This window comes from Portunus trituberculatus, chromosome 42 (genome assembly GCF_017591435.1).
Source record: "Portunus trituberculatus isolate SZX2019 chromosome 42, ASM1759143v1, whole genome shotgun sequence".
Classification (NCBI taxonomy): Eukaryota; Metazoa; Arthropoda; class Malacostraca; order Decapoda; family Portunidae; genus Portunus; species Portunus trituberculatus.
In genome coordinates, this window is record NC_059296.1 from 20,929,913 (window position 1) to 20,944,286 (window position 14,374).

General features: G+C 38.9%; 1 protein-coding gene across 2 annotated transcripts in view; it reads left to right on the forward strand.

Moving 5' to 3' along the window:
• The first annotated feature begins 314 nt into the window (after positions 1-314).
• The window catches only part of LOC123517747 (putative GPI-anchor transamidase), a 32,272-nt gene continuing 18,212 nt past the window's right edge, over positions 315-14,374 (forward strand). For both annotated transcript variants that reach the window (XM_045278157.1, XM_045278158.1), the window contains exons 1-6: positions 315-835; positions 2,408-2,556; positions 4,232-4,367; positions 7,294-7,502; positions 8,815-8,932; positions 9,991-10,101. In XM_045278157.1, the coding sequence (XP_045134092.1) occupies positions 779-835; positions 2,408-2,556; positions 4,232-4,367; positions 7,294-7,502; positions 8,815-8,932; positions 9,991-10,101 (780 nt within the window). In that variant the 5' untranslated portion in view covers positions 315-778. The remainder of the gene's footprint in view (positions 836-2,407; positions 2,557-4,231; positions 4,368-7,293; positions 7,503-8,814; positions 8,933-9,990; positions 10,102-14,374) is intronic.

Genomic DNA, 14,374 nt, shown 5'->3' on the forward strand with positions numbered 1-14,374 from the left:
AACTACTCCTTTGGAGAAGTGATAGCTGAGAAACCTTTAGGGATAGGCATGACATATCAGCAACACGCCAACAAGTAGGAAAACAACCTTATCTTATTAAAGTACGAAGGATGACAGCTAACTTAGATGACAATAATTTGGTAACCATAGTTCTCTTTGTCTTGTTGGTAACATTCTTTTGAAAAAAGGGGAAATAGTCCTTGTGGATGATGGATCCGTATTTCGTATTACCATAAGAATCAAATTCAAGCAACAACTTGTAAAGCAGGCTTCAAAGAGGCCCACCAGCTATGAACTTGTGATGTGCCTGTGAGGATATCCTTTTAAGTGATTTTTACATGGAAGATAATAGATTATTACACAGAAGAAAATACTGCAGTTGACTTACTTGAGATGATTAGATATGATACTTAACCTCTGTGGAATAACGATGGAATGAAAACTACAAAGGAACAGAGGCGACAGAGGGGCTGACCAAAGATAAAAGGCATAAAAAAATAAATAAATAAATAAAAAGTCGCATGATGTGGTACCGTTGCCAAGCCGGGTGACTCCCAGTATCAGCTGCCCGGCGAGTTACTGTCAATGTAAAAGCAACAGACAATTATTCCGTGTACAGTTTTTAGTATAGTGATAAAGTTTACGTGAAGATATACGTCAGCTTGGTAATAGTGCATAAGCTGTACAATTTTTGTATCGTATACCACAAAAAAGAGGAAACTAGTGGGAACAGAGCAAGCCAAAAAGTAGGGGGATAATCAGTGAACCACGAAGAACCATGCAGGTGGTGTGGATAGTGGCTGCCTTGTGCCTTGCCACCTGTCTGGCACAGCGGGTAAGTATTGCGTCCCCTTCGCCTGCACCAAACGATAGTGATTAATCTCATGGTAACGTGAAGGCGTAGGAATGAAAATATGATAACCAAAACTAACCAAACCCTAGCTTTAATCTAACCTAACCACGCTATTGGTTAGAAGGGTTCTGAAGAAGACGTATTAGCCGTGCGTGTTGCCTGAACTGGTTTATGTTAGCTAGGTTAGGTTAAAGTTAGGGTTTGGCTAGTTTTGTTTATCATATTTTCATCCTTATGTCCCATCATCTGAGTGGCCAGCTAGAGGGACGTCTATATTTGGACAGTGCCGAAATTAATTCTATGAGAACTTACAAGTAATGTTAAGTGCATTTAATAACCTGCCCTTCCTGCCCTACACGTTGTTATTCATGGGAGCTCAATCAAACCAGTGAATGTTCAGTAAATGATCCTTAAGATGGTGGATAAATGTTATTGAAGGGATGGCAATCCCATTCCTGTCTGTGTTGCTTCATTCACGGCAAGTTTTGTTAGCAATGCTTGTTTCATACAGTACTCACATTTTTTTTTACTGTGTCACCATTTTCCCCATTCTGGATGAAAGTATTTTATTTAGTAATAGTCTAGTATAGCTATGCCTTTTTATCTTTAAATTATTTCCTTCCACACCTTCACAAAAACCCTCTTGATGTTACAGGTGACTCAGGATTTCTCCTAAGCCAGATTTTTGTATCCACCCCTGAGCAGGACCTGTTGAAAATTAAACATTTCATTCCATGTTAGAAAATAAATCACTACCATACTTTACATATTCTAACCTAATATAAATTTCACACTGCTAAGCTCTCCCCTCCTCAGTAAAGTAGAATTAGTCACAGCTTACATTTAGGTTAGGTTAGGTTTATGTGAGGTTAGGTAAGATTATGTAAAGCACAGTAGTGACACTTAGATTAGGTTATAATATGTAAAGCACGGTAATGAAGCTTAGATTAGGTTATAATATGTGAAACATAGTAGTTATTTATTTTTTCATATTCATAGTAATGTTCATTCATATCTTTTTTGTTTTCAAGTGCTGTTTTTGTTAAACATATTCTTGTTTCAATTTCTTTTTCATAGTCCCCACTCTCCATTATCTTGCTCCGTAAATATTAGAAATTTTCCACATATTTAGCAACTTTTGCCTTAACTATTCAGATTTACTCTTAGTTTCTATTTTTGTTCTGTTATTCTTGTGTCTTTCTGATGTTTATCTTTATATTTCTTCTTTGACATACTTCACTTCAATTACTTTTCAGACTTTGCAGTTTTATTTCAGATTTAGTGAACTGGACTGTATTGTCTACATACTGTAGATACATAACCATAAATTAAGATTAGCAAATATGAATGGTAATAGCAGTTTTACATACTTCCTTAAATTCAAAATTATCTAAATGCCGTAGAATATACAACGCAAGTTATACAGAAAACCATGTTTATGGAGAATTTTTTGCTAACTTAATCCTGCCTGTCTGGAGCTGATGAACAAAAATTTTAGGGATATCTTATTTTATTACTTTTATTTAAAAGGCAATGCTGTATTTGCTTCAACAGGATCATGGTGTCTCCGAGACCTCCGAGAAAACACATACCAACAACTGGGCTGTGCTGGTGGACACTTCCCGCTTCTGGTTCAACTATCGTCATGTTGCAAATGTGTTATCCATGTACCGCTCAGTCAAGAGACTAGGTATTCCAGACAGGTAAGTGATATTTTGTGCCACAATTTTTTCTTGTAAAAGTGTCAAGGTAAATTGGTATCATCATGCAGGCAAACAATGAATTTGCAAAAAACATTAATGATCCAAAGTCTATAGTTATATACTTTTCTGTACTAAAAGCATAGGATAGTTATTGGAGACATTTTGTAGAAAAATATATGTATTTGATAAAGTGTCATCTAATTTTCAATCTGTAGAACACCACCTCCTAAACATCATTTTCTTTTCCTTACCAAAACACAGCTGTCTAAGGCAATAATATTAACCCCTTCTGTGCTCCTTCTTACTTTCTCTATTCTCATTTTTAATCCAAAGCTGGATTTTGCATCTATCTGCACAACGACATAACTTGCTCTTGTGCCCACGCTCTTGAATCATCTCAGTTTTCTATCATCTGGCTACAACTGCAGGGTCACTCTCAGAGTAAATTTATCTGTCCTCTATATCTTTCACCTAATTCCTCTGATAATAAAAAATTCTTTGACTTCTTAATTTCTAAAGTGAAAAACATTCTGACTCTTTCCTTTTGCAAAGATCTCTATTCTTGGAGACTTTAATTTTAATGTTCACCATCAGCTTAGGCTTTCTTCCCCCTTCATTGGCCATCCTGGTGAACTAGCCTTTAATTTTTGCTATCCTTCATGAGTTAGAGCAACTGGTGCAGCAATCTAGTCATATTTCTGAGCATCTTGGAGTTGGGTTCAACATACTGGACCTTTTCCTAATCCCTAACCTCTAATTGTTTTTGCTTATTCCATTACCCTATCTTCTTCATTGGGCTCCTCCTATCACAATTTTATAGTGTCCTATCTCTCCAATCCCTCGTCAGGATGCCCAAAGCAGAATTGTCTCTGGCATTATGCCTCTGCCAGAGTGGGGAACCTGATGAAATATCATGCTAATTTTCCTTGGAATGACTACTGTTTCTGTGTCAGAGATCCATCTTTGTGTACTGAACACACAACAGAGGTGATATGGTCTGCAATGGAGGCATACATCCTTCACTCTTTTAAGTTGAACTCTTCACTTAAACTTATGCAAAAAACTCAATCTTGGATAATTCAGGGCTTGTTTCTCCTTTACTTCATGCCACCTATCTGTTAAAATCCTTTTCAGTAGTGTTTCCATGCCCTCGCTGGCCTAAACCCTTGGAATACATATGAACCTGTTGGCATCTCTCATATTGTTTTATGAAACTGTGCCTCTGTGCTTGCACCTTGCCAGTAATGTATGATTATGAATATCACAGCTCATATGAATAAACTCAGCAGAATCAGTTTTTCTTACATTATGAGTATGCTGAGCAATATCCTCATTTTCACATTGTGGTTGTAGATGTGGATGTTGCTTGCATTGCCAGTGTAGATTTGTATGCAGATTTTTTTTTTAAATGGAAATAATCTTCAGATGTGGATTTAGATGCAGATATCCAGTACATCTTTCCTGATAATGATTCTGTTACATGTTATGCAGCTAGATTTGTTAACTCGTATTAAAAAAATGTTTTTGCTATGTGGTTATTTAGAAAATAGCATAGTTCAGATTGTGGAAGTCTAAATACATGAATGGTCATCATCAAGTGAAGCTTTTTAATTGTAGTGATATGTTTGAATTAAGATGTTAATTATATTTTTTGTCAAATAATTTTTTTTTTTAGTCAGATAATCCTGATGGTAGCTGATGATATGGCATGCAATCCCCGCAATCCCCGGCCAGCTACAGTGTTCAACAATGCTCACCAGCATATCAACGTGTATGGCGAGGATGTGGAGGTGGATTACCGTGGTTATGAGGTATGTGGGCCCAGATGTTATGGTGTACGTACATAAATAAGTTGTAAATTTACATTCAATTATTATTGTCAGAATTATAAATGTGTAAACCATTGTAGGAAGATTTATTTTTGATACTTGCTTATACTAAATTCAGACCTAAAATGTCAATTTTCATAAGAACATAACTACATTTTATATACAATCTTTTATGAACCTCTGTAACTGAAATACTTCATTCGACAATTAGATTCACTGTGAAATTAATGTAATTACTTGTGGTAACATTTGCAGAAAATGTGCTGTACATTAATTGTTAAGTAGAGTTGTCAAGCTCCACTTATTAGTCCAGTACACTTCTTATTTCAGTACTTCATACAAAATGCTTATGATGCATGTATTCTTTCATAATTGTGTACTACCATCTGTGATGTGTCTTAGGACATTTTTGGTATCATATAGCATGAGTTTACAGATCCAGAGTAAAATTCATGTTTTAGTGTTGCATTCACATAGTGCATCTCAGACCTTGAGCCTGTAACACACTTCCATTTCCAGTTTAATGTGTGGCAAACTTGTAAAAATAAATATGATGATGAATCAATCAAAATACAGTGAAACCTCAGTTCTTGAAATTAATTTGTTCCTGAATGTTTGAAATTTGAAATGTTAGACAACTGAAGCTATTTTGCCACAAGGGATCAATGTGAAATAGGTGTCCATGATTTCTTGCTACTTACTGATTATTACTTCAGAAATTGAGAGAATCAGAACTCATCCCCAGAAATGTTAAGAAATCGGTATCTCCTAACAACTGCAAAAAGGTCTTTATAATACCAGCAGTTACATTGCATTGGAATTGCTTGCTCATATAGCAGATTCTTACATAAAACACATGTCTTGTCAATGGTAAATTTTCAAGCTAAAATGTACAATGCTAAATATTATAAAACTATCAATAAAGCAACTTGAAGGGGAAAATGCATTCAGATAAGATTGTTTCATATTAATTAAACATAAAATATACATAACACTTTCTGACTTATAGTTAATGCATCAGAGAGTGCCTCTTACCAATATCTACCTTCTTTGTGAATGTTGTTGATACTCTAGCTCACGTAGCCTTATTCTTATGAAACTTATTGGCCACTTGGGAAGCATACTTAGATTTTAGAAGCAAAGGAACAATCTATACGCCACGGGGTCAGTGGCACACACGTCTTGCAGAAGGCAGTGAATGAAATAACTTACCATCAGTAGCACTAACATATTCAAACACCAATAACTCGCATAAAGCACATACTTGTATTGTATTATAGTTTGTAGATATATTTGCAAGCAAAATGAGAGTACAAGTATGATAATGAGGAGTAAGACCATAAGAGTGGGAATCTGAAAAACACTGAGTTTGGTTTAAAGATAGGACTGGTGGGAGAATGAATGGTGAGGGGCAGGAGACAAGAGAGATCAGTGTGATTTTCTTCCACTGCTCACAAGCTTGTCTTGATCCAGATGTATTTACCTATCTTTAACCAAATTCTACTTATAGAAAAGGATATATGCTCATATATCTTCATATTTTTTTTATCCAACTAGACTTTAATCAATGTAGTACATATACTTTTTTGCATATACTATCTCCTAATCCAGACTGTTCCATACATCAATACTTTCATACAAGAAACCATAGTTTTTTATCTCTTTTACAAACAATTCCAATTTTGCACATTTCATGTCATCAGTTTTTCATATAGTGGATGCTCACATGAAAGATTCTCCCCACATAATTTTGTCCAGGTCTTCTACCAAATATCTACCCCGTCTGCTCCAACAGATGTGGGAATTTGTAGTTTTGAGGGGAGAACACCAAATTTGACCTAACTGTGGAAGCTGTGATCCCCTGTGGATGTCCAAAAGCCTACCATGATATAATATAACCATAGACTGCTCCCCCCATAGCAATATTAACCTAACCTAACAATCTGAATCTCATTATTGATGTTTTGTAAAACTGAAAAAAAAATACCCGGCACTTGGCGAATCTCAGCTTGGTGAAATTCACTTTTGGCAGTAGGGTGTCCACGGACCACCGAGTGCATACTTGGCGATTTGAATTCAAACTTGGTGGTCCCCTGACAGCCGCACAGCGAACCACACGGCTCCCCGGTGACGTCAGACCTCTCTCTAAACCAATCAGAACACAGTGTTTGTGCTACCCTCTGTTCTGCTGGCGTGGGTACAAATTTGCGGTTTACCGCCAACATGGCCTCTACCAGCGCAACAGGTGGTACTGGTGGGGGTAAGGACAATGGTGGTGGTGGCAAGGACGAAAGTGGGTGAGGGAAACGGGTGGAGTTACAGCCTTTATATCATGTCTTATTAGCTTTATGTATTGTTTATTGGTCTGTTTTGTACATGTGTTCTAATATGTCAAGACAAAAGATTTTATTTCAGCTCGAAAGATGGTATTTTAGGGGTCAAAAGAGGGACTTTGGTAATGACCAAAGATTGGTTGAGGCATTTTTTAGGCAATTTATATGGTATAAAGAACTCGTGCTAGGCGAAATTCGCATTTGGCGGTAGTTTCGCCAGAATGATTAATTCACCAAGTGCGGGGCAGTATGTACTGTAATGCAAAAATTACATTATGTGGTATTTTGCAAAAGTGTCAAGAGGCACTTCATTGTATACAGGGAACAGTAGGTACCTTGTAGGCTTCATAAAACAGAGCACTCAACAAAACTTTAGACTGATAAATATGTAATGTATATTGAGTTGTGCTAAAATGAATTCGCTTGGTTCAGTGATTACAAAAATCAACTGGAAAGGAATTAAATATTAGGAAATATTAGTGAAGATTTAGAATAGAGAATATTTAGAAGTAAAGAATCTACAGAAGAGAAGATGTGTCTGTGTCACTTCATTACATACATCATGTAACTTTCAGGTAACTGTTGAAAACTTTGTGAGGCTGTTGACAGGCCGGCTGGCTCCCAGCACCCCAAGGTCCAAACGGCTGCTGACAGACGACGGCTCCAATATCCTGATATATATGACTGGCCACGGTGGAGATGGCTTCCTTAAATTCCAGGATTCAGAGGAAATCACAAATGTTGAGTTGGCTGATGCTTTTGAACAGATGTGGCAGAAGAAAAGGTGCTGATAACAAATCTTTAGTGGAAATTTCTTCATTATATTGATTTTATTTGTTAGTGTGTTTCAGAATAGAAAACCAGATAAGACAGAAGTCACAATTGAATATATACTTGGAGTTTGGTGGTGCTTTAAGCTAAAATTAGTATGAAATACCATTTACATCAAGAAATACATTGATTGCTTAAGAAAAGTTAAGTATAAGATAAGATAGATATTCTTTCAGTAAGGGGATGCTATCAGATAATGATGCAATAGTTATTAGAGAGCAGTAAAGATCAATGATTTATAAGTCAATGTAAATACCTAGAGTAAGAAAAAGTGTGTATGTGCTTAGATAGGAAATATAGAAATTTAAAACTTAAGCACTAGCAATGTTTTTAAAGAGGTGTTAAGAATTCAAACAAAAAGATGGTAGTGCACAGGAAGAGGAAAGGTTGCTCCAGGGTACAAACAAAATCTATTGCAGAAGCCAATATAGAGATAATATTGGTGAAATGATAATACAGAGCAGTCCACACAAAATAGGCACTGGTTGCAGGAGTGAGGATCTACAGTTGTAAGTGTGAATATTTGACAATCAAATGCTTATTTAAGAAAGCAATCTATAAAGTAATGAAAAAGCACAGGAATGCAAAGTAACTTTATTGGATAACTTAATGGAAAAATGGAAATCTTACGAATGGTTAGAGGAATTCCAAATAAGCAATATATATATATATATATATATATATATATATATATATATATATATATATATATATATATATATATATATATATATATATATATATATATATATATATATAATGAGTGAGCACAGTATTAGGACTTACTCTTAGATGATTCAGACAGAAATAGTGGCTTGACTAGTGAAGAATCATTAATGATGAGGATGTACACCAAGTATTTATGTTCAGTCCATTTTTCTTTTGTAGTATCTCTTGAAGCTTTATAAAAATAATACTGGACTGCTCTGAAATTTTCACTTTCAAATGGTGTGGTCCACTTTACCGATACTTTAATTTATAAAGTTAAGAAATTATGAGGTTTTAACATGACCACAGCCTAAATTACACTGATGACAAGCAGTTAGGAATTGGCAGAAATATAGATTCAGTGGTAGTGATACTGATTCAGGAAGAAAGATATAAACAAGATTAGAATCAGTAGACATTGCATAGTAAAAGGTTGGTTCAGCTTTGATTATTTTAGTAGCTAGTAAGGAAATACAATTAGGAACCTGTTGTACACAAGTTGGTAGATTTGATATCTCTCTCTCTCTCTTTTTTTTTTTTTTTTTTTTTTTTTGTAGATACAATGAAATTCTCTTCATCATTGACACCTGCCAGGCAGCCTCCATGTATGAACACTTCTACTCTCCCAACATCTTGGCCATTGCTTCTAGTCTGGTGGGAGAAGACTCACTCTCAGTAAGTATGGAAGTGTGCACATGATTGGCATATTGAAACACGAAGGCTAAGTATTCTTACTCTTTTGTTTGTGTGAAAATTACTTCAAAATAATGACTTATAGTATCAAAGAAAGAACCAGAAATTAAAGAAAAAAATTTGAGCAAAATTCATGAGCTGCAAATTAAAAAAAAAAAATTCATAACCTCTTTTTAGAAACCAGAAATAAAGACCCTGAGTCAGTGGAAGTTTAATAGTACATAGAATGTGCCACAACCCATGATCTTTATGACATACAACTGCAATAAGCATTAAAATTTTGATGATCATTTGATTGGAATAACAACCCCAATTAGCATAATGAACTAACCAATAGTATGATCACTGGAATTTTGATAAATATTTCATGGGAATATAATAAAACTAAAACTTGCAAGACTGTTTAGGTTGACATTAACTTCCCTCCCCCTCAAGAAAAAAAAGAAAAAAGAAAAGAAAGAAAAGGAAAAGAAACAACCCAGCCTCATTGATTATATATTGTGTGTGTGTGTATATATATATATATATATATATATATATATATATATATATATATATATATATATATATATATATATATATATATATATATACATTTAAAATTTTAAATCATATACTGATGAATAAGATCTGTATATGTACAGATGTCTCTCTACTGGATGAAACAGCTTTCCTATTTATACTTCTAACAAAAGCAACACTTGTCATCTTTTTTGTAGTCACTGCCACTGGCTAGACCTGACTTTGACATGAATCTTGAGCTTGCCTTTTTCCTCTCCCCACTGTCATCCCCATGCCTGGGGATATTTACCACAATTGCTGTAGTGGTTAATACTTGGCAGAGAGTCTTAATAACAAGATGTTGGTCACAATGCATTTTGTTGTATTGTTTATACTTTAGTCACAGAAGATTCCTGAGTTCTTATTTCTTGCCACTATATTTCTGTTTGTTCAAGTAATTCTTTTCCTACTGGAAACAGGAATATGTAATTTAGATTTCTGTAGCTCAGGAACAAATAATAATGGTAAAACTTTTTCAGCATCATGTTGATCCTGCCATCGGAGTTTACATCATTGACCGCTTTACCTACTACGCTTTGGAGTTCTTAGAGAGAGTCACCCCAGACAGCAAGAAGACACTTGCCCAGTTTGTATGTAGCATCTAAAATGTAAACAATCAGAATGTTGCATTACAAATAGTGCTATTGTGGCTTTGTTACATATATCAAGAGAAATTTTTGTTTTCCATTTTTTTATTACACTAGTTAAAACTTTAGAAAAGACTAATATTTCATGGTACATTTGCATAGTAAAGTAGGGATTAACATGTGCAGTGGAAAATGAAAAACTACTTTGTAAGATAGTCTTTCCACTCTGATTATCCAAACAATTGTGGTTTATTCTTCAGGAGTCCTTCAACTGACTCCATCATGTACTTTAAGCAAGCATGGTTTGTCTATTTCAAATGGTCATATCGTGAATTTCAAACTTCATCTATTGTAAAAGAAAAAAATGCTTCCATGAAGTGTTTTTTTTTTTTTTTTTTTTTTTCTGTTATGGCCTATAGCACCTGTAGGCCTACTTGAAAAGTATATATATGGGAAGTGCTTTTCAGCTTCTGCCCATTAGTGGTGCAGGCAATTTTATTTATGGTGATACCCATATTAGTGCTAGTCCATATCACCACTCAGGCACATCTTTGGTGTATCCACCTAGAACCTGGGTATCATGGTGACATGTAGGTAACTTTCAACCACTCAACAAATAGCATAGCTTCAAAGTGGTATGTGGTGGGTTTCGAACTTACATGTGGACATCTGCCGGATTCCACGCTCACCACTTATCCACTATGCTACCACCTCCTGTATAATTTCTAACAATTTTTTACTTAATTTTTATATACATTTTTTGGAAATATCTCATGCATGTTTGTATGGGGTATAGTTTTTATGTATAGAAGATTTCACTCACATGGTTCCTAAAACAGAACGGATCTGAATGTGTGTGTTCTCTCTCTCTCTCTCTCTCTCTCTCTCTCTCTCTCTCTCTCTCTCTCTCTCTCTCTCTCTCTCTCTCTCTCTCTCTTTTTTTTTTTTATTTAAACCAGATTACATATGTTGCAGACTGCCAGAGGTCTGAGACAATGGTATAGTTCAGGCCTATCTTGGCAACAAAAGAAAACACAATACTTATAAAAGTGAGACATAAATTAATAAATAAGTAATAGTATATGATTACACTTTATCATTGCACTTTTGTTATCTCACTAGCACTTTAGCCACTCATTCACGCCTCTCTTGTACGCCTGGAGGCATGTAGAGTGGTGTATGTTTGTGTTTTGCACCAGCCGGTTCCACATGCGGCTGTAACGAGGGAGGAAGGAACGGAGGTGACTCTCGGTCCTCGCAAAGGGCACAGTCACAGTGAGGTGGTGGTCTATTAGGCCGGCGGTTCGAGTGTCATGTGTGGGGATGGATGGGGGTGGCAGGCGTAGTGGTGCCAGGTGTGGAGTCTGTTGCCTGAGGGCCTTGTACATGACGCACAGGCCCGCCACGTCTCGCCGCTGCTGTAGAGGTTGAAAGCTGAGCTGCTGGTCCTGGTTCCTCATTTGCACCATCCTCTGCGCTCTTGCCTGGATCCTGTCAAGCCCGGCAAGATAGGAGGGTGGGCAGGAGGACCAGGTGAGGGGAGCGTACTCCATGACGGGCCTGACCTGGGCCCTGTAGAGGGACGCTATCCCCGGACCGTCGAGCAACTTCCCAACGCGTCGGACACAGCTCAGCCTCCACGCCGCATCCCTGGCAACCCTCCTCACGTGGGTGGTGAAAGTTAGGCCTGCGTCTACTTCCACCCCCAGGATGGAGATAGACTGCTGGAGAGGCAGCCTTTTGCCTTCAAGAAAGAAGGCTGGGGGATGGGCGTCTTCTCGCCGCCTGGAGATGTGCAGGACTTGAGTTTTCTCAGGGGCGAGGGTTATTTGCCAGCGGCAGCTCCAGGATGCAATAACTTGCAGGACAGCGTTGATTCTGTCCACCGTGTTCTGCCGGTGGTTCCTGTCGCTGATGAAGGTGAGGGTGCAGTCGTCTGCATACGCTTTGGCCTCGGGGACTAGTTGCAGTATGTCATTGAAATATACACACCACAACAGAGGCCCGAGGACACTGCCCTGAGGGACGCTGGCTTTGATATGGTGTTGGGAGGACGAGTGGCCATCAACAACAGTGTGCAGGGTTCTGCCATGAAGGTAGTCCTCCAGGAGGTGCAGCAGTCCTCCACACACTCCAAGGCTCCTCAGCTTGGCTGTCACTCCGTGACGCCAAACCCTGTCAAAAGCACCGGCGATATCCAGGGCAACGACGAACACCTCTTTCCCACTGTCTATCGCGGTGCTCCACTCCGTAGAGTTTAGGAGAAGCAGGTCGGCTGCCGACTTACCCTGCCTGAACCCAAACTGCTTTGAGTTAAGGAGGTGGTGGGCGTCGAGGAAGGCGGTGACTTTTCTCGTGATGAGGACTTCCAGCGTCTTCCCCACCACGGAGAGGAGAGAGATGGGCCTGTAGTTCTTAGGATCCGCCCTGCTACCCTTCTTGTGTACAGGCACCACTCTGGCCTGCTTCCAAAGTGCTGGCCATGTTTGGGAAGTGAGGCATTCCCGGTAGAGCTGGGTGAGTGGAGTGGCGAGCTCAGCTGCACATTGCTTGAGTATGTGAGGGCTGATGTTGTCTGGTCCCAGAGCCTTCTTCGTGTCGGTCTTGCTGAGCAGGGCCATCACCTCCTCCGTGGTGATGTGCAGGCTGTCCAGCTCAGCAGTGGTTAGCACTGGGATCCTGGGTGGAGTGTTGTTTGGGTGGGTAACACTCATTTTGGTGGAGAAGTGGGCGGAGAGTAGCTCGGCCTTGTCCCTTCCTCTCGTCACTACCTCACCACTCTGTGTGGTGAGTGGGGGGATGGTGGTGTTCGTGGCCAGGCCCTGCTGCTGCTTCAAGCTACTCCACCACTCCTTTTTGCCAACATTCTGACGAGAGCTTTGCAGTCAGGTCAGTCTTCCACCTTTGGATGGCGGCTCTTTGTGTGTTGGCCATGTTAAAGCAGGCAGCTATATATGCCTCACAGTTGGCTTGGGTGCTGCTTGCTCTCAGTTGTCGCCAGGCCCTGCTCTTCAGGCTGATCCCCTGGTCTTGATTTATATGTCTGGCAGGGCACATACTTAGACTGGAGGGTCAGCAGGTGACTGGTGAAGGCCTCCACCTGTTCATTAAGGGTGCCAGTGAGACGATCCTCCCAGTTTGTCTGGCTGAGCTCAGCTCTCAGTGCCTCCCAGTCAGCTCGCCACCAAAGCCAGTTGGTGCGCGTTGTCGGTTCATCCCTGTCCATCCTCACCTTCACTGTCGTAAGGATGGCCACGTGGTCAGATGACCCAGAGGTACCGAGTGGGCGGCAGGTGACTAATCCCTCTGGCAGATCGGTAATGACTGGGTCGAGGGAGGAGCCAGAAATGTGGGTTGGGAAGTCGACATGGTTGGTGAGCCCAAAGTCTGTCAACAAGTTATCAAATGCCCTCGCCACAAGGGTTGAGGTCACCAGTGATGTTAAGGTGTTTGCAGGCTTGCTGGTACAGTAGGGCATCCAGATTAGTGTGGATAAAGTGTATGGGCTCACTCCCCTGCCACTGAGGGCAGTAACACACAAAGGAGCATTGCTTCATTGTTGTGTGTCCACACCTTGAAAAATATGAGCTCCAGCTGCTCTGGCATGTCGACTCTCTCTCTCTCTCTCTCTCTCTCTCTCTCTCTCTCTCTCTCTCTCTCTCTCTCTCTCTCTCTCTCTCTCTCTCTCTCTCTCTCTCTCTCTCTCTCTCCTCTCTCTCTCTCTCTCTCTCTCTCTCTCTCTCTCTCTCCAAATCCCTTTCTATATGTGACTGTCATGAATCTTTATCTCTCCACCACAGTGTTGCATCTTTCATCATGTACTTTATTTTCACTATTTTCAACAGTAAACTCTTCTAAAGCTATTAAGACATGAAGAATTATCATGGCATCTTACAATTGATATGGTCTTTACTTCTGAGGTGCTTTGCTTTATTTTTCCAATCAGGTTTTTATTACTGGTAAGGGTCTCCCATGTTTGATATAACCTACCTTTAGATCAATATCTTATAGTTTCTTTGGAGTGTCCAAAGAGAAGGGGAGATAATAGCACTACAGCATGAACTATTTCAAGAATGGATGTCAAAACCCCAATAGATTTGGAAATTTTAAGAATGATATTGAAATAATATTTTTCCCATTTTTGTGTCCCTGGAGAGTCTTCATGCAAACACACTAATGTTAACATTTTAACCCACATAATTTCATTAAAATCTCTTAGTTGCACTCTGTTATCAAGGAAATTTTGCTGGAAGCCAGAAATTTTGTCTATTATCTC